The sequence below is a fragment of the Ailuropoda melanoleuca genome, chromosome 5, assembly GCF_002007445.2.
Source record: "Ailuropoda melanoleuca isolate Jingjing chromosome 5, ASM200744v2, whole genome shotgun sequence".
Classification (NCBI taxonomy): domain Eukaryota; kingdom Metazoa; phylum Chordata; class Mammalia; order Carnivora; family Ursidae; genus Ailuropoda; species Ailuropoda melanoleuca.
The window spans coordinates 40,662,805-40,682,462 of NC_048222.1; the positions used below are offsets into that span (position 1 = coordinate 40,662,805).

General features: G+C 57.1%; 1 protein-coding gene across 3 annotated transcripts in view; it reads right to left on the minus strand.

The window, feature by feature from the left end:
* Positions 1 to 5,364: 5,364 nt before the first annotated feature.
* Positions 5,365 to 19,658, minus strand: part of SMAD3 (SMAD family member 3) — a 116,310-nt gene continuing 102,016 nt past the window's right edge. For all 3 annotated transcript variants that reach the window (XM_034660779.1, XM_034660778.1, XM_034660780.1), the window contains 4 exons: positions 16,703 to 16,915; positions 14,629 to 14,766; positions 12,090 to 12,234; positions 5,365 to 9,641 (listed from right to left, as the gene is read on the minus strand). In XM_034660779.1, the coding sequence (XP_034516670.1) occupies positions 9,518 to 9,641; positions 12,090 to 12,234; positions 14,629 to 14,766; positions 16,703 to 16,915 (620 nt within the window). In that variant the 3' untranslated portion in view covers positions 5,365 to 9,517. The remainder of the gene's footprint in view (positions 9,642 to 12,089; positions 12,235 to 14,628; positions 14,767 to 16,702; positions 16,916 to 19,658) is intronic.

Below are 19,658 nucleotides of genomic sequence, written 5' to 3' on the forward strand. Positions count from 1 at the left end.
AATGTGTGTTATGATTTTGTTTTTTAGTAGGGGATGTGTTGGGGGAAGCCTTACTTCACATTAGGCGTAAATTAGGCATGACCCACCTTTGGCTAAGGTCATGATCCCAGGGTCCTGGGATCAGCCCTGCATCGGGCTCCCAGCTCAGCGGGCAGCCTGCTTCTCCTCCTCCCTCCGCCCGTCCCCCTCCCCCCTGCTTGTGCACATGTGCGTGCGCTCTCTTTCTCTCAAAAACAAATAAAAACATAAAAGACCTCAGCTGTCTGGGGCTGTTGGCCCCTTCCAGGGGACATGGGGGATCAGAGTGCCCCGTGCTTGTCTACTGAAGGCTCGTGGTAAGAAGTGACCATGGGCTAATAGTGCAGTGAAAGTTACATTCTACCCAGGCGCCGGCGCAGCTCAGTCGCTTAAATGTTTGACTCTCAATTTCAGCTCAGGTCGTGATCTCGGGGTTGTGAGACGAACCCCCGTGTCAGGCTCTGCACTGGGTGAGGGGCCTGCTTAAGATTTTCTCTCCCTCTGCCCCTCTCCACCCTTCTCCCTCTCAAAAAAAAAAAAAAAAAGTTACAGTCTATCCGTTGTGACCTATGTACGTGCCAACACAAGTTACTATGGACTGTCTGGGATTTAAAGTGGGACTCAGGTTTTTTCCCCTCCAACATTTCTCTGTTTGTATAACACAGAGTCGGGCACATAGTAGGCCCTGAATTTTGGCTTCGATTTGCCTATGGTAGTTTGATGAAACTGATGACAGAGTTTGAAGGTCCACGAGTGTTGGAAGGTAGGGAGAGACAAAAATATTTTTTTTTCCCCTGAGAAAGTCATGTGTTATGTAATAATTTTAGAGTGATGAAGACATAGATATTTTTATAATTTTAAAATATGTTATCCTGCCAGAGTATGAGAAGATTGACAGAACCAGTTTGCTTTCTCTCTATTTATAGAACTTGGCCACATCTAATTCAGAGAAGCAAGGGATTCAGGGACGCTAGACTTGGACGGCTGAGTAATGTGGGATGTGGTTCAAGGACCATCGAGCATGTCAGGCCATCACTGCAGACTGCTTGTAACTCGTGAAATGTGACATATGGCTACCTTCCTGTTCCCCACTGTGGAGAGGTGGGGATAAACGTCTTCACCATGGCCTGTTGGATTCCCTTCACCTGAGGCCAGACTCGTAACAATGGCCATCGAGAGAGCGCATGGAGTGGCCCTTGCCCTGCGCTGGCCTGCCACGGAAAAGCAGTCTTAGAAGAATCACTGTCTGATGGTAAGCTGAGAGCTCCGTGAACTGTTCCGAGTGCTTGCTGACGCAGAGCTAAATTTAGCGAACGTGTGTCTGGTGTGGCCAGAGGTTCTGATTATTGACCGTTCTGATTGATGGAGACAGAGCCTCACAGAATTGTGTAATGAGCTAGAGTCCTTCACCCCCCCAACCCCAAATTTAAAGTGGTCAAACAATTTAGGTATGGCATTCTGTCATTAAATACCAAATCTTCTTAGAGGACTCCGGGTGGAGAAAGTGAAAAAGCTAGTCACACGTTCTGCCTCCATGCGGGCTCGGTGGGAGGACACCCTAACGTGAACTTTCCTGGCATGTGTATGTCTCCTAAAAGCAGCAGGCTGAATGTGCAGGGCGGAGTTCACGTTCTGATTTACATTCCGCTTGGGGCTTAGTGTACTGACCCATCCTTGCATCTCTGGCACCTAAGCTGTTACAGAGAAGGTCTTAGAAATTCTCAGTTTCATATTTTTGGCACTAGCTGGCTTGTTATTAATATCATGAGTCTTGCTCTTAACGTAGATGTCTTTATTCAGAGTTCAGTGTGTGTGTTCGTAGCACTAAAGCCAAGTTCTAGATTAGGAAGCATCTCGCTTGATTCTGAGGTGTTTCTCTGACGTGCAGAGTGAAGAATTAGGCCGAGAGGTAATGGTAACCACGTGGGCTCTTGTTGGGACACCACGGAGCCCCAGTCCCGCTTCTAGTGATTTGTGCTTCTACCTTGTTTGCTGTTGGAAAAGTATTGATTCAGAACCTGGATGTCCTGCTTATTACCCCACCTTTAGAACACAGGTTTGGGAAGAAAAAGAATTTTTCCTCTAAAATGCTGTTATATCTGTATCTATCTGTTGATAGGTCCAAACCCTCTCTCCCCACAGGTACGCATCTGGGAGACATAAACAGGTCACATAAAGCGGTTCACGACCGGCCTCCCTGGTTCTCTCCTGTGAGGGAGGTGACCAGTCATTGCCTCTCCCTTTTCTCTTATCAACCAGGTGGCTTTAATGCTACAAAAATGTGGGCTAAGTGAGGACTGGGGTAGGAGATGGCAGAGTTTAGGAGACCGTCCTCTTCATCTGAAGCCCAGGGACACGGTCTGCACCAATCCTGCGACTCGGGAAACTCTCAGGATGTCGTCAGTGGGGAAGTTAGAAGGCTTCAGGGTTGGAGTTGAGGAAAAGCGACCATAACGTGTTGCTTTACCCAGGTGAGAGCTGAAACTGGATTCAGGGTCCAGCACCGAGTGTGAACCTTCTTGGTGCCAGGCTGTGTCAGGTGTGGCAGAGACCGCAGGGTGGGTAAGGATGCAGCTTCTCTCTGGAAGCTCCTCGTCCAAGCCAGGTGACAGCAGGGGGCAAGCAGGACGAGGCCACAGAGGCGGGGTGCTGGGCAGCAGGGGAGGCACCGTGACCGGCCGCAGTGGCGGTGGGAGGGAGAGCGCAGAGTGGGCCGGGGAGAGCAGTGCATCTTGGAGCCGTCTTCTCAAACCTGAGCCCACGCTGGAGGTCCCTGCAGGGCCCACCCCAGAGTCTCTGGTTCACTAGGTCCCGAGCGGGGCCTGGGAGAGCATGTTTCTACCAGTCTGGGCGCTTACTGATGCTGCTGGCTGGGGCCCACACTTTGAGACCCACTGACTTCGAGGAAGTGAGGCTTAAACTGAGCCAGGGGCTAGGGTATGAATCGGAGCAGAGTGGAGATTGGAGGCAGCAAATTCTCAATGGAGGTTGCAGCACGGACAGAGGTACGGAGAGAACCCACACAGGCCAGTTAGAGAAACACCGGTAAACACGGATGAAGTGAATTTGGAGAAAACCTTGAAATGCTACTGTGTGGAGCCAGTGCCTACTTGGGAGGTAATCGGGGAGCCCGAGGGGTTTGGAGCAGAAGAGGCATCTAACCGTCATTACATTGCTGGGAAACGCGGCAGCAGGGGTAGCCAGAGCTAACCGACCAGCACACCTGCCTGGGGAGCTGTGTTGAGAAGGATTCTGAGGCTGAGAACAGACCCAGCGCTGGGATTTGTGGTTTTCGCCGTGGGTAGAGAGATGGAATGGCGGTAACGTCACTGTGTGCCATCTGCGGACGAGAGGGGGACACGGTAGGAGGACATTAGCGTAGCTGTGATAACCAGTAACCAGGAACTGATCCGGGTGGCGTCCTTCAAGCATATGTAGGGACTCCAAGGGTCGCACGGTGGAAGCAGATGTTAGAGATACTGCTAAGGTGGAGCCAGCGAGATACAGGCGCGGATTCGTTTATTCGGCCGACACTGGTGCCTGGAGAAGGCAGGGGTGCGAGAAGATGTGAACGCTGCTCTCTGGGAACTTAGAGGCTGGAGGGGGAAGCAAACACCGTTCCCACACAGTTGGGCCGACTGGCCATTCACCTGCGGAGGGCTTCCTAGAGGAGGTGTCTGACCTGAGTCCCAAAGCGTTGGTGAAAGTGCTCCGATGACCTGCCGGGGTGTCAGGCAGGCCCAGGGGCAGCGAGCACAGACTGGGGAGGGGGCTTGTCACGGAGGGGAGGACGTAAGGAACTGCACCAGCTGCTCGCTGCTGGCTTGCAGACTGTAACAGGGAGCTGTGACAGCCCAGGGGTCCCTGATAAAGGCTTCGGAGCTGGTGCTGGGCCCAGCCGGGGGCATCTAAGGTGCGGGTCACAGGGCAGTGGGGACAATGCCTTTCCAGGAAAGCGGGCAGAGGCCAGGAGCTGTTGGGGAGCTGGTGTGGTTGTCTGGGTGCTAAGGACCTGGAGTACAGGGCAGGGAGCGTGGACAAGCAGGACTGGGTGGACGTGGGGGTGAAGGAGTGTGGGGTGACTGTGGCTTCTGGGGCTGTAGGCCAGAAGAGAGGGAGGTGGGCAATGAGGGCACTGGTGAGTTCCACTTCACGATGGCGAGTGTGAGGTGCTGTGGCCCGTCTGTGCGCCAGTAGCCGGTAGGCCGTTGGGTACAAGGCTGAAACTTGGGATTGATGTCTGCGCTATGAATACTGACTTGGGAGTCATTAGCATTAATGTGGCTTGAAATCATGCGCGGAGATGAGGTCACTCAGGAAGGAATGTCAGGAGTGCATACAGTGATCTGGGAGTACCGACCTGGAAGGAGTAGGCGCAGGCCCAAGAAGAAGATTGCCTGAGGGGGCCAGGGAGCGCCAGGACAGTCAGGGAGCGGGGCCTTCCCGAAAGGGGGGCTTGGTCAACGGGGGATGGAGAGCACAGGAGAGAAATGCCTTGACCATTCAAGTCTTGGAGGATGGGGGAGAGGGACTGGGGGTCCCCAAAGAGTGCCGGCTTGAGTGAGGTGGAAGAAGATTCGGGTTGGGGCTTGTGTGGTTCGGATCCCGTTTACTAGGCGGCTGCAGTTTAAAATTGTGGATCTCAAGGAACAGGTTGGGCTAGAGGTGGGGATTTGAGTCATTTGCTGAGAAATACTGGTTAAAACCTTAGGGAAGATGGGGACGGGATGGTAGAACTAATAATTTCTGAAGGTAGGAATTGGATGCAGGCTGTGGGGGGCCCAATGTCGAGGTCCAGGGTGCCACCCCTATGAAATTGGCCTCCCTCCTCCCCGCAAAAAATTTATTCATTTTAATCTTGTTTCTTAAACCACATTACCTGGGGTCAGTGGCGTTTCAGCCAAGTGGTCTCTTTCTCCTTGGGAGTATTCACAGGCATCGTTCTTGGAGCTGCAAAGTGTGAAAACCTCCTTCTCTAGGAATCTAGAGCTACCCGCATGGCTGTGGGAGGGTGAATCTGGCGGCACTCATTCCCCCTAGACTGGAAGGCCTCTGACAAGCGATTGGATGCCACATGCCCACGCAGGGACGGCAGCGATGGGACTGGTGTGGTGCTTAGATGGGGGAAGTGAGGGAGAGGCATCTGGTGTGAGACGCCAGACCTTTGTTGTGCTGAGCCCGGGGCTCCTGGTGTCGCTGGAGGGCAGGCGGGTACCCCGGGTAAGTGAAAGAGGCCAGGGCGCAAGGGGGGCTGGAGACGTTTCTTAAGTCCCTAGGGCCCCCCGGGGCTCCCTTTAAAATCTCCTCCCTTCCCAGCCAAGAAGAGACTGAGCTCCTGGCACAGGAGCTTTTCAATGAAAAGTTTATTAGAAGGGCACTTACAGGGGAAAGAGAGGGAGGACCCAGATCCGTAACAGTAGGGGTACAATGCTTAAACAGGTGCTCTGCTCTTAAGATACAAAAGTTAGAAAAATCTAAAACACTATAAATACATACATGCTTTTTACAAAGGGAGTCAAAGGTCAGGCTGGCCAAGAAGTGAAGGTCGTCAGCATCCTCCACCTTCTGTTCCCCCCCCTCCAGAGTCCGGAAGGGCCGGCCGCTTTGCAACAGCAGCAGGGAGGGGAGTGAGGAAGGGGGTCCCGGCTCCATCCCTCTGGGTGAAGTTCCCCCTGCTCAGAAGGGGCTGGGTTCTGAGGCCCCCTCGGGAAGAGCCTACAGGTGACTTCGAGCTGCCTGTTTGTTTGTGCACGCTGCCACATGCTTAGCCAGCCCAGGGTGGGGGGGGTGTGCTTCTGGAAGCTGAACCACTGTGCCCTCAGCCAGCAGCATTCGGAACGGGCGGGGCCCCTGACTCTTCCCAGCCACGGTCCTGGGGAGGAGAGACCTTTCCAACTTTCTTCAAAAAAATTAAATAGTTCTGTCTTGAATGGTTTTAAGAAATTATATAAATATAAAAACACCAGAATGCTAGAGTATACATTACTTCAGCATAAAAAAAAAATCAATTACAGCATCACTGAGAGCATTTCTCAATCCAGTTTACACGATCGGCGAGTTGATGGGCTAGCTGTGTTTCTGGAAAGTTGCCTGCACGTCGTCACTTCCCCACTGCCTGCCACTCTTCCATCAGAGACACCTCCTCTTCGTGTCGGAGCCACAGCCTTTAAACGTGTTTTGCTTCGCCACCCTCTTGAGAAGACACCCCTCAAAAGGATGATCTAGAAGGGAACATTCATGCCACAAAAAGGATGGGATAGCGCAGCGGCGTTGCGGCTTGCTTCCAGCGGAGTGCGGACGCATGTAGACCTTGGGGCCAACTCCCAACTCTGCCACTTAAAGTCACACAGAGTCCAGAACTCAACTCAGGCCCGCTCTTGCTGCGCACAGTCCCCAGATTCCTCTAAAGGACGACAGAGAGGAGCCTCAGAAAGGGCAGCTGGGGGCCGAAACCCTATCCGCCTTCTCCCCAGACTCCATACGTGCATGCAGGACACGCGTGCTGCTTCAAGCCCTTCCCTGCAGTTGAGTCAAAGCACTCAGCCCTGGAATAGGGCCAAGCTCTAGGAAGCCAAGGGAAGATGGAGGAAAAAACTCAGCACAAGATCCGTGCTACAGCTCATTCCAATACATTAATGATTTAAAAAAAAAAAAATCACCACAGTCAATTAAAAAAACAACATTAAGGACGATGGGAAAGTCTGCCCGCAGCCTTGCCCTCGTGCGTGTGTGCTTCCTAAGAGGAGGGTCAAAGTCCCCGCTCCTTACTAGGCTTGTCTCAAAATGTCAGGTCGTCTACAGCCTGCCAGGAGGGTGGCCGACTGAGATGTTCCAGCACAGGCCTGTGACCCGAAGCCGCTGGGGCAGCTCCAGACCCTGCTGGTGCTGGAAGGACCCAAGTTACTAAATAAAGTTAGGAAGGGAAGAGAAGCTGGCTCCTGGGGGAAGCACCAGCCGAGGATCTCCGGCCCAGGGCTAGCTACTGGGTGGGGGGGGGGGGGGGGGGGGGGGAGCCCTGCCAACCACACATGACATGACTGCTTAAAACTGCCCTCCACCCCCGTTTTCTCTTGCCCCCTTCAACTGTCCTTTAAAAAGTTCTCTTTAACATGTAAATGCCATTCCTAGGACAGGATTTTCAAACTAAGAAAACCAGCTTTGTGACTTAAAGGAAGGATGCTGGCTGCATGACACAAGCGCCCCCCCCCCCAGCACCACTGCGGCCTTGCTGATGGGAAGGGCACCACCACCCCACCTCGAGGTCTGACTTTCTTCCAGAGCTGGACTTACCTACATTTTCCTCTCCCATCCTCCTCCAGGGGTCTAGTCTATAAAGAAGAGGGGCCAAGTAAGCTTTTGGAAAAACACAAAACTAAAACTTCCTGCCTCCTACGAGGAGCCCTCAGCTCTGAGCATCAAGGGCGCCGAGACGCCATCCACGCGCAGCCACCGGATGGCCCGGACTGTGCTGTCCCTGAAGCTGGTCCCCGAGGAAGCGGGGACAGCTGTGTGCCGTAGGCAGGCCTCAGAGGAGCAGGAGGCAGATGGAGAAGGCAGGCCCTCGGAAGTCGCTGCCCTGGCTTCGGGGGAGGCCACAGCAGACTACACCCAGCACACGTCTCGGCTCCGACCAGGAGTGGGCGCGCACATCCAGGAGGGTCAGACGGCGTCCTGGATGCGGCAGCCCCCAGGCGAACTCTGGACCTGCGGTATCGGACCCTCTCGGGAAGAGGGGTGCTGTGGTGTGTCTGGATTCCGGGTCAACGGCCCTGCGAAAAGACCAGCGTAGGGCTGGCAAGGTGCTCCTCCCGTCTCTTGCTGTGTCCTCGGGGAGCTTGGAGAGCAGCTCTCCTCCCTGGAAACCGTCAGGCGAGAGCTGCAGACGCACAAGGACCCTGCCGGAGAGGCCCCGGGAAGCCCCCGGGAAGCCCCCAGCGTGTCTGTGCGGCAGCGGAAGTGGTATCACATTTGAGATTTACACCCGCCAGGAGACACTTTCTTCCGTCTACCTGGGTAAGACGGGACTTCCATAGGAAATCCCTTCACTTCTCCTGGTAGAAATGCACGCCAGAAGACGGGCTAAAGTCATCTCCTACAGAACAGCAACGAGGACTGAAGTACTGGCGGCAGGGAGTGCTCGCTGTGCACTGCAGCAGGCCAGCCGGCCGGAGAGGCGGGCCTGTTTCCAGTTGAAATAACTTAGAAGCGTTTCCTCACTCCTTGACACCGGGACCAGTTCTGCAGTAGAGCTGCCCAAGGTGTCACTGATGATCCCCCGCCGTGAGCGCCGTCCTCTCACGTCCCCGGGGGAGACGGCAGACCTCTGCGCACCCAGCCTCCAATTGTCAAAGGTGTAAAAAAAGAAATTTTAATAGCCCTTTTCATTTGCCCGTGTTGGCCTGAGATTTTTCCCTTCTGGTGAATTTGCTTCTGTGCATTTCAGCTTCCAGAAGCGCTGGCAGGTGTCTTCTCAACAAAACCTGGAAAAGCTTCACCTTGAGAGAGAGGTTGCTGGGTCCCCCACGCTGGTTTCCCAGCCAGTGTGCCAACCCGGGATTCTTTTTTAATATAAAATAAACATTTAAATGAGCATACGCTAAAGCTCATTTAATTAATGCAACTGACTACGTAAACCGAGAGAGCCGGCTGCAGACGACTGGCAGGTGAGCTCCTGCAGAGGACTGGAGACCCCCGCACCGGGGAGCCTCCTCCCGCCGCCCGTGCCTGCTGCACGGGGTTCAAATCTCTGAGGTTAACGCGAGAAGAGAAATGGCACGATGCGGGAGCCTGAGCCTTAGCAGGCCTCCCAGCCGCTCAGAGCAAGAAAGGACCCATCTGAGAGAGAAGGTGTCTCACCGACTGTCCCCGCTGTCCCCGGGCACATGTTCGAACACAGCGACTCCCCCTGCTCCGTGTGCTCCAAGAGGACGGGACGGGCGAGCCCCCTGCCCCACCCCACGCCAGTCCAGCTCCTGGGGTGCAGGCCCTGCTGGCGGGCCGGGGCTCCGGGACGCTCAGGTGATGCGGCTGTCAGAAGCGCCGGAGGGCGAGGCATGAGGTTCGCTCGCACCCCTGCAGGCTCTGCCCTACCTAGAACGGCCACGGCGAGTTCCACACGCCGGTCCCGAACCGAGGGCCCTTTCCTGATGGACGCTGGCATCCCAGGTTGCGGTCATTAAAACAGAAGCGGGCTGGGAGGAGGGGCAGGTGGTGAGCTGGTGCCTGTCTGCTCAGGCGGCCAGAGCAGAAGCCCCTGCTTGCCCTTCGCACGGGGGCCAGAGGGCACGTGTGTTCGGCAGACACAGCTGTTCATAAAATCCATCTCTGGGTTCACTTTTGTGTTTTGGAAAACAGGTTGGTGCCGCTTTGACTGAGGGAGAAAAATTCCTTCTTCATTGACAATAGTGAGTTGAGTTCCGATTTCTCCACCTCCTACGCAGCCTTTTCCCCCCCAGCCCGCCCTCCCCCCCCCACCCTCCCCCTTTCACACCCAATGTCTCTAAGACACACTGGAACAGCGGATGCTTGGGGAGCCCATCTGGGTGAGGACCTTGTCAAGCCACTGCAAAGGCCCATTCAGGTGCAGCTCGATCCAGCAGGGGGTGCTGGTCACGGTCTGTCTCCTGCAAGACATAGGGAGAGCGGTGGGGTGGGAGACTTCAAAAATGTCCAGGACATACATTATAAGTCAGAACACCTTTTCCTGCTTTGGTGAGAGTCTTCTCCCCAGAGCCAGAGAGAGGTCCGTGGCACCCTGCTCTAGAAGCCCCGCCAGCTTGCTCAGACTGCCAGGCCACACTCCTCCAACCAGGAAGAGCCTTGAGTGAATCAGGTTCTCTTGCTGGGGAAGGAGATAGCCCTTCAAAGGTTAAACATGGGAGGCAAATCCCAGGGTATCCCACTTGCCCACCCGTTTCTGTGACAGCTCCCCCCGCCCCGCCCCCAGTGAAGAACTTCCAGCCTGTGCAGAGGTCTCCCTGGGTCCCATCTCCAGCCCCAGGTCCCGTCCCGGCAGGCCATGATGACGTGTGTCTGTCTGATGGAGGGGTGTTTTTTGCAAAGCGCCGACAGAGTCCACATGCCATCAGTTCCCAATGTGCTGATATAATTCCCATCTATGGCCTTATTTTGGAAAATCTTACGAGCAGAGCAAGCCATGGAACAATTACTGGAAAAAACCAAGGCACACCACACGTTTCTTTTCCCCAAAGCACTTTGTCTAAATTCAGGCTGGTTGATGACGCAGCCCGCAGGCGAGCTCCCAGAGGCCTCCAGTGAGCAAAGGCTATCTGCTGAGGCCGGAGGTGCTGGTGCCAGCTGGAGGTGAGAGGCCTGGGCCCGGGGCCCTCCCCGCTTTTGGCCATCTCACAGGAGGGATGAAACCTTACTCTCTTTGGCCCAAGAGGCAGAAGGAGGGCAAGACTGTTCTGGGAAGGGGCCGCACCCGCCCGTTAGGCCGCTCTGCGGGGCTGCCAGGTGGCAGTGACGTGGTGCGCCGCACAGGACCCGGCGGGCTGGCATCATGTCCCGCATGGTGACACAGTGCCCCCAGGGAAAGGCTTCTGCCACTGAGGGGCCTCTTCCCAGCACTCAGGCTGGAGGGCCATGGTGCTGCGCCAGCTTGAGGGCTGCTAGCTTGAGGCCCCTGCCCTCCTTGCTTGGCCTATGCTGGGCCCCAGTGGAGGTCTCAAGGTGGGCTTGTGGACCCCGGGGTGCCTCTCTGACCTGTGGTGCCTGACTGCAGTCCTCTGGACTGAAGCCTGGGTGTAGGAAGAGCAAAAGGACCTCTCTCGGGCTCTTTTCCATTGGGGTCCATCTAAGTATTTCCCTTCCCCACTATAAGAAAAATATTAATTTTATAACCTTTCACTTTGGTCCCATAAGTGATTTCAGCCACGGCCAAAAGGTGGGCTAAAATCTCTCGTGGGCTGGGCCTTTGGGCCTGGGCTCATCTCCTCAGGCCATCATAACTGGGCTGTAAGGTCTCCTGGGAGGCCTGACCACTTTGATTTCTCAGTTGGTCACTCACCCTGGATTTCACAGAGACCCCCACAGACCAAGGTGCTGTGTTCCCTGGCCCTGTGGGGCAGACACACGGAACAGCAGCTAAAATACGGTAAATAGAAGAGGGCTTTACGGACCGAAATCCTCTGATGAGAATCTGACTTTCCATAAGTCATGCTCATCTGGGTTTCATTACAAACAGTGGCCCAGAGCCAATACTGAAATGGGTTTGGCCTGGGTGCAGAATGACTACAAAACAAAATGGATTCCAAACATCTGGAAAAATGAAGAGAAGGGGGGAGTCACTTGCAAGGCGCTGGCCCCAGCTGACGTGTGGGCACCTCTGTGTCTGCCGCGGGGGCGGCGGGGGCACACGGCCTGGCCCTCGCACAGTCCTGTCTAGGTGTGGAAAGAAAAGGGACCGGATTCGCTAAGCCCAAACCAGAATGTTCGGAGAGACACAACCGAACAGGCCAGGTAGACCCGACCAGTGCTCCGTTTAAACCAATACCTGAAATTCTGAAAAAACTCCTTTCTTAGCACGTAAACTCTCTTCCTCTATGACCACCCAAATCTTCTCTTCTCCCATCTGCCTCTCGGTTTTAATACCCGAGATCCTCAGGGTCACCGGAGTCAGAGGCGGAGCCCCAGAGGAGGAAAGAACAACAGGATGGAGACTTAACTCCCTGGAGAGGGTCGTCCTAAAACCATCTGCCCAAAACGAACCACGAGGAAGCAGCCAAGAGGCACATTTCTAGGCTCAGCTTTTCCACTAACGATGTGACTTCAGGCGAGTCACTTTCCCTCCCTGGGCCTCGGTCCCCCGTCAGTGCACCGGGGGAGATGCCAGCGGCCCCGCCCAGGGCGGTGCTGAGGGAGAACTGGAACGCGGTGTGTTGAGGGTGCCTGAGAAACTGGCGTGCCGGGCTCGGCCTCATCCGGCACAGCTCGGGCCCTCCTGGCCCGCCGGGCCACGGCCTCTGGCCCTTGCTCCCTAGCTCCTTGGGGGGGGGGGGCTGCTGAGTCCTGCGCGGTCGGGTCCCCTGACCTGCGGCACCGGACCTGACCTGTACTCTGCGCCCCAGCCTTTGACGAAGCTCATACGGATGGTGCACATGCGCGTCAGCTGGTAGACGGCCTCGAAGCCCTGGTTGACCGACTGGGCCAGGAGGGCGGCGAACTCCTGGTTGTTGAAGATCTTCAGGTTGCACCCTGCCAAGAGAACAGAGACGGCGCTCGTGGGGACAGAGGCCTGCGCGTCCGGTGCCCCACTCCTGGCCGAAGCCACCCCCCGGGTCTTCCAGAATGGCATCCCTCACCCGGCTCAAGTGGCACACAGTTACTCCGTGCGCTAGCGCCACGCACCACACTCAGCACACGCTGGGGACAGGTCCCCTCGGCCCCTGCCCCTGAAGCCAGTCCGGAACCGAGGCCGTTTCCTGAGAGGTGCGGCTGACACACGGGTGGGTGAGACACCGGCCTGTAAGCCCTAGCTCCCGGAGCCAGGGAATGCTGAGGAGACGGTAAAGTAGGCCACCAAGAACAAGAGAGAGGGTTTGGAGAGGTGGGCCTCGTCCTGGGCAAAAGGGCCAGGACAGGACTTCAGGGACCAGAGAGAGAATGCCCATGGCTGTGTGGGCCGTGGCTGACCAGCCCCGGGACCAGGAGCCCTTGACATTAGACGAGGGAGCGCCAGTAGGAAGGCTCCTCAGCCTGCCGCTCCAACAGAAGGCTCCGCGGAGGGTCCCAGGGTACCGTCCACCCAGGCTTCCCCGGGGAATCCACAAGAGATCGGGGCCTTTGGGCACATGGCTGGGTCAGGGTGACATTCTCAGCAAAGTGAAGATGTGTGTCTAACTCTCCATGCAGTAAAAGCAGAGCCAGGCCCAAATACAGTTTATAATAAGTCTCCTGAAGTCCTACCGCCCGAGTGCCAGGAATGTGTCAGAAAAATAAAGACAACAGCACATGCTGGAAACACCCAAAAAGTGAGCTAAGGTGATGTGTATTAACAGGCCAACACTGGACTCCCGATCTAGCTGTGTGACTCTGGGCCGGTCACTTTCTCTTCGTAAGCCTGGGTCTCCTTTGTAAAATGAGAGGCTGGCCTCGGAGGTCCTCCCGGCTCTCATAGTCCATGAACTACCAAACCCCACCACGGCCAACTCAGCCCTCACCGAAACGACGGGGGAGGGGCGGGGAAGGGAGTGGCCACAATGCCAGGAACACAACTGAGCTTCCGGTTCTCATTTTCTCCAAGGGGGAGTGTGGTGAGAGGGCAGCAAGTGGGCTCTGGCTCCCAACCGAGCCAAGAAGCAGAGGGGCACTAGACGGGGTGGCCACACGGTCCGATGTCCAAGGCTCATCCTGGCTCAGCCACTCACCAGCTGTGTGCCTTTGGGCAGGTGGCTTAACCTCTCTGAACTTTCTCCTCACGTGAGGAGCCAGGATAACTGGAGAGGACCGAGAGCAAAGCCATAGATGTCCTCTGTGAACGCAAGTACACAATGCGCGGGGAACGTAGAGCGCTGTTCTTTCAGACCTGCGTTCTGAAGCTGACCGTGCCCAAAGCCCATCGCTCGGCTGTCGTCCGCTACTGAGACGAGGAAACACGTGCCACGCACAGTACCAGTGGGTCACACCCACACTCCACCAGCAGCATGGCCGGGGCTGCGTGCCTGTGAGAAGTGGGCTCGGGCCAGGGCGCTCGGCCTTGGGTTTCTAAGTCCAGAGGCCCGGATGGGACCTGTCTCTACCCATGTTGCTGCGCTGCCGTGGCCCTATCCAAGCCATCCCCCAGGGTACAGCCTGACACCCTGTCTTGGAGTACAGGTGGGAGTCCTCAGCTCCGCTCCGAAAACCCACAAGGGTTCCCCAGAATAAAAAAAAACTTCCTTACGTCCTTCTGCGGCCTGGCCCCAGCACGCTTTCTAAACATTTCCTGTCTCTTACATGGCCTCTCCAGCCAGAGTGCCACCCGTATGTGCCCTACCCTCCGTCACCCCAGGGCTTTGGCCTGTATTGTTCCCCTGCTTGGAAAGCCCTCAAGGTCCCCACCCCACCGTCACCCTGTGCCAAACACCAGCCAGCCTTCAAGACCTGCATGCCTTCCCCATGATTCCCTGACCCATCCTGACAGTTTGACGAGTTTTTCTCCCTGGCTCCGAGAGCATCTTATCTGTGCGGCTAGCTCGGTGCTTCGTACCCTTCCTTGTATTACAGCCGTCTGTGGCTTTGTCTCGTACGCTCAGCTGCTCTGGAAGGTCTGTGGGGACGGCAGCAGGGCCTCCCAGAGCCCCCCGTCTCCCTCAAGCACCTGGCACGGCGCCTACACACCTAGCGAGTCTGCGGCATGAAGGAAGAGCGCGTCCTGCCTGAGCCCAGAGTTGCGCAGGGCAACTAGCAGCTACCCAGGGACCAAAGGCAGAGCCATCAGGGGCTGCGTCCGCTCCCCGGAGGGTCAAGGAGAGCACAGGAGGGCAGTCAGCCCAGCAGCAGCCCCAGGGCAGCCCTCCAGGTCGGCAGTACAAACGCGGCGGCGAAGGAAAAAGAAACTCTGGCATCGCAGGCGCGCGCCAGGCTGGGGTGGGGGGTGAGAGCTCGTACCTGGCGGGATCTTGCAGACGGTGGCCGGGTGCCAGCCGTAGCGCTGGTTACAGTTGGGCGACTGGACAAAGATGGCGCTGTCGCTGAGACACTCCGCGAAGACCTCGCCTCCGATGTAGTACAGCCGCACGCCGCGCCCTAGAGAGAGCCGTGTCAGCGGCGCCCGGGCTCCGGCCGCGGGGCCGACGCTCGCAGGCCAGCCGCGCCGCACAGGACCCGGAGCCCAAGCTGAAAGCCGCACGGGGGCCCCGGGGGTGACGCTGGCTTCCTCCCACGGGGGGTGGCAGATGACGAGGGCAGAGGGCACGGGCTAAGTCTCCACGAACAGCCTCTGCCACGGACGAGCCGTCGGCCACCATCAAGTTACTCAGCCTCTGAGCGTCCGCTCCTGCGTCTGGAAGATGGGGCGATGACGACACGTGCCTCACAGCGTGGCGGGGCCCCACGCAGTGGGCGCCTGCTAAGTGTGAGCCATGCTACGGCTGCCGCTACAGAAATCCGTTCAGCTGACCTGCGGAGCCCCTCCGGAGGCAGCCGTCCCAGGGGCCCTTCAGGACCGGCATGGCTTAATGCCACCCCCATACCTTCTCCCCTCCGTGCATTCTTCTAAAACATTCCATAGGCTTATATCATTCACTTTTCCTCCATCTCTTAAATCCATTCCAGATGGACAGAAATTATTTTTAAATTGGCTCTGCAACCCGAGCAAGCAGTTACGTCAACACTCTGACAATGCGTTCTCTCAGCCGGGGGATGTTCTCTTCTGCACGGGAAGGCCTCTGTTGCTGCTTCTGGGGAAGAGGCCCCGGGGCTGGAAGACGGAGCCAGGTTTTACAGGCACAACGTCAAGTGGGAGAGAAACTAGGGGGCCGCTGGGAATTCTCCTACCTCCTCGTCCCACAGTGGCCCCAGCGCCCTTTCTTCTTGGTTTGGTGCTACAAGACTCGGTGTCACAGACACACGGGGTGCGGGCAGACACGGGGTCCACAAGCAGGGGCCATTGGGTTGCCCGTCAAGAGCAGAGGCAGAGATGGGAAGACCCGGACCAAAGGAACAAAACTGTTCTGTTTTGGTAATTTTTGAACTACTATTTTTATACATAAAAGCATAAGGAGAAGAAGTAAACACCTATGGCTGCCACCCAGGATCAGTATCTTTTTTTTAAACAAATGGGGAGGCTGTCTGGGAAGGTGTGGGCTCAGCGGCAGGGGGCTGTTTGTCACTAAGTCACACTCACGGTGTGGCCTCTGTAAGGCTCCGCTCTCCCCTGGGCAGCAGGTAATTCCCTGGAGAACGAGCACCCAGGCCCAGAGCCACGGCTTCCAGACTTTTCTTCTCTGAACCATAAAATCCTCTCCTCAAATGAAATCTTCCATGAAAACCCAAGATATAATATGAACAAGATCAGGGGTGCTCGCAGGTCTCTCAGGACCAAACCCTGCTGCCCGCCCAGCTCTGGAGTTTGCCCTGGAGCCATGCAGCCAAGCTCCGGATGGTTACGCCATCTTCGGGGCCTTCTGAGGGACTCGGATCCCCAAATTATGAATATCCTTAGCGTGATAATTTTATGAGCAAACCAAGTGACACACATAGAGCTCCCTCTTTCATAAACTAAGTGGTCTCCGACCACGATCTGGGTGGTAGAAGGCAGAACGTCAGCACCAGTGCTGCAGCCCGGATACATGAAATTAACAAATAAAAGATCATTCCTTAAAGACAGACAATGCCTACCTATCCACCACCTATCAGTATTTTAGGGGTATGTTAAGAGAATGACATACGTTGCCCTTTTCATAGATTTGCCATTCTTGTCCCCCCAGGTGAGTATTTTCCTCTGTGGCTTTCCCATCTTCAGACTTAATCTGTGTTTCCGAATGGGAATGACCAAGCAACGTGAACTCTCCTGGTCTGGCCCCTAAACAGGGCAATACAGAGGTTGGGGGCTGGCCGGGGAGCGGGTTCTCCCCTAGGTCCCAGCAGGAGGTGCGGCCCAGCGCGGGTGGGTGGGTTCTGGGCAGAGGCTGCTGGGGCCGCCGTGTGCGGGGGGGCTAATGGGGAGATGGGGCGCCCTTACCGATGTGCCTCCGCGTGAGCTCCACGGCCGCGTTCCTATTGACGTTGGAGAGCAGCCCCAGGCAGAAGCGCTCCGAGTTGGAGGGGTCGGTGAAGCCATCCACGGTCATGGAGGGCTGCGAGGCGTGGAATGTCTCCCCAACACGCTGGTTCAGCTCATAGTAGGAGATGGAGCACCAGAAGGCCGGCTCGCAGTAGGTGACAGGCTGCAGGTCTGGGGGGACAGGCCAGGCTACTGGGTCAGGGGCCCCCAGGTCGCCTGCTCCTCAGCGAGGTCCCCTGGACGCCCCGTAAGGCTGTTTCTGTACCTCTCAGAGGGTGTTATACTCCCCGAACCTCACGCCTTGTATTAAACTTGAAGGATCCAATGCGATAACTCGTGTTTGGAATAGCCCTCCACTAGCCTTGCCGCGTTGACTTGGTCTTAGCTCATAAAGGCCCTGTCCTGCCTGGCCGGCCTTGGCTTGAAGCGGTCTTCAAGGAGGGCACCAGCCAGCACCTGGGCAAGCCCACCAGACAGGCCTGTCGTGTTCCCGGGGGCGGCCCTGCCTCCGGCCTCTCTCCCGGACTAACCCATGGTGAGCTCTGCCTCCGAAAGGGATTTCAGCTTCCAGCTCTGCCTGGTCTCGAGCCCTCCGAGCCCGTAAAATGACAAGGCTGGCGCAGCCCGGGGGGCTCCACAGGGCGCCAGGCCTCCAACTGCACAGGCACAGTCTACAGCGTGAACTGGGCCCACGGCTCTTCTTACAGAGACTCTCTTCCAAAGGTCCCCACGTGCTGTCTGTCAGGGTGGCTAAGACACAAGCTCACCTAAAACCAAGTCTCAATTTGTCCTGTGGTCTCAACCAAGGGCTCCTCAGAGCAAAACTGCCATCTTGGGAGACATTGGTTCTCTTTCTCCCAAGAGTTGGGAACCCCTGAAATAGAGGTTTCCCCTCACATGATCCCCCCACCACCCTTCCTGGGACTCCCTCGCGCTCCTATTGCCTCCGGCTGCTCTGGTCCGCACCTGCCCAAGCACCCTGCCCTCCTCCCTGCATCGTCTCTGACACCTCGGCCGGTCCATGCCCAGCCTAGGGCCAGGCCCTCATCCTTCCTCCCTGGCATCAGTGCCGCCGCGTCCTACCAGGACCCCCAGCACTCCAGTCCAGCCCCTTCCTGCCACCCCCCTGCCCAGCACGGCTCCCACGTGGGCTGGAGTACCGTGCCGATCTCACTCGCTGCTGCCTTGAGTCCACCTTTTTGGTGGAGAAGCAGGGAGCCCCCTGCCCCTGCTCGCTCCCTGCCTCGGGCCTCCAGCCCGATCACTTGCTCTGGCTCTTAAACACATTTGGAGCCGCCCGGGGAGGCAGGGCGCATCTGCGGGAGCCGGTGCGAGGGACAGCAGGGCTCCGTGCCAGCTCGGCCCTGGCCAGAGACCCCCGCACACTGCCTGGAGGGTGAACCCGCTGGGAACCGGCTCCCCAGACCGTCGGAAGGTGCAGAGCACCAGAGTAAGAGATCAGGTTTTTTTTGGGGGGGGCGGCCTGCAGGGCCAAGGGCCCAGATCTGCTTGTGGGGCCTGTGCCTACGATCCCACCTAAGGAGAAGAATGCCTACCACGTGTGTGAGGAGACGCAGCTCAGTACCGTCCCTGCACGCAGCACCCGCCCAGGAAGCGTCGGCTCGAGGGCCAGGACACCTAGATCCGCCTCCTCACGCCAGCGTCCTCGACGCCTCGGGCCAAACGATTCCCTGACTGGGGCGAGGCGGGAGAGCCTCATCCGTTACAGGATGTCTCGTCTGTACCGCTAAAGGCCAAGGGCATGCCTCCATCGCTCCCGGCCTGGCCATGATGGGATCAGACGGCTCCAGACACGGCCAGCGGTCTTCGAAGGCGCGGAAGAGCGCCTGGGTGGAAACCGCGGCCCTGGAGGGTTAGCCAGGCGGGCGGGCAGCCGGAACGCACTCTGCCCTCCGGCAGGGACCAGCTGTGCTGCCGAGCAAACCGGCCCAGCCCCGGGTTTCAGCTGCCACATCTCCCCCTGCAGCCACTGGGCGGGGAACCCTCTTTACGCGGAGGGACGGGGAGAAATCGCCGAGCGCGGGGCGCACATCAAGCACTCGATACTGGGTGCTGACGATTAGAACTGACGATGTACGTGAACCTGAGTGCGTCCTGCTCCCGTCCTGGCCTCCGTGGCGGGGGAGGCGAAGTGTCCTTGCCCCTTTCCTCTCTTCCCAGGGTAGAGGGAGGGAAGATGAGGGAAGGCAGAGGATCAAAGCTACTTTTAATAGCGGAGGGAGGAGTGACGGGACGGGGCGACCGTGGCTTGTGGCCTGTGTTCCGGAGGTTGGGTTGAGCCACATAGGCCACATCCGGCTCTGGCGTCGCTCGATGCTTCGACATTCCAATGAGATAAGGCTATATTCTAAACAATGTGGTCACTAAAATGTGAGCTATGTTGCTTTGGAGACCTTAAAAAAAAAAAAAAGGGCCAAGAAATTCGAGCGTAATCCAAGCACTCAAAGGGGTCGGGCAACGCGTCAGAGGCAAGCGGTCCTGAGCAGGGGCTGTTGACCACCGCTGCCCAGGGGCAGACTCTGCTGGCCTGGCCTGCCACCACAGCTTTACCGGGAAACGTCTAGTGCAGACCATCTCAGTCCCTGTGCGTCTGGCACAGGTCAGCCTGGAGAGGCAGCTGGGGCTGATCTGCACTGGCCTTGGCTTCCCTGGCAAAGTACAGAACAGAGTCCTCACCCCAAATTGTAAAGCCTTCCAGCACCCCCCTGGGCTTAGTCCAGACAGAAGAGAGAGAACTTGGCTCCCAGGAACCCTGGCACAGCCTACCCATCAAAAGAAGAAAAGCCACAGGCCACCCATCGGGTAACATGGTGCCAGAACCACTCAAGGGAAATGTGGGCTTTGAGGCAGCTCAGAATCAGAGACAGGCTTAGGGTCCTCGCCCAAGAGACCC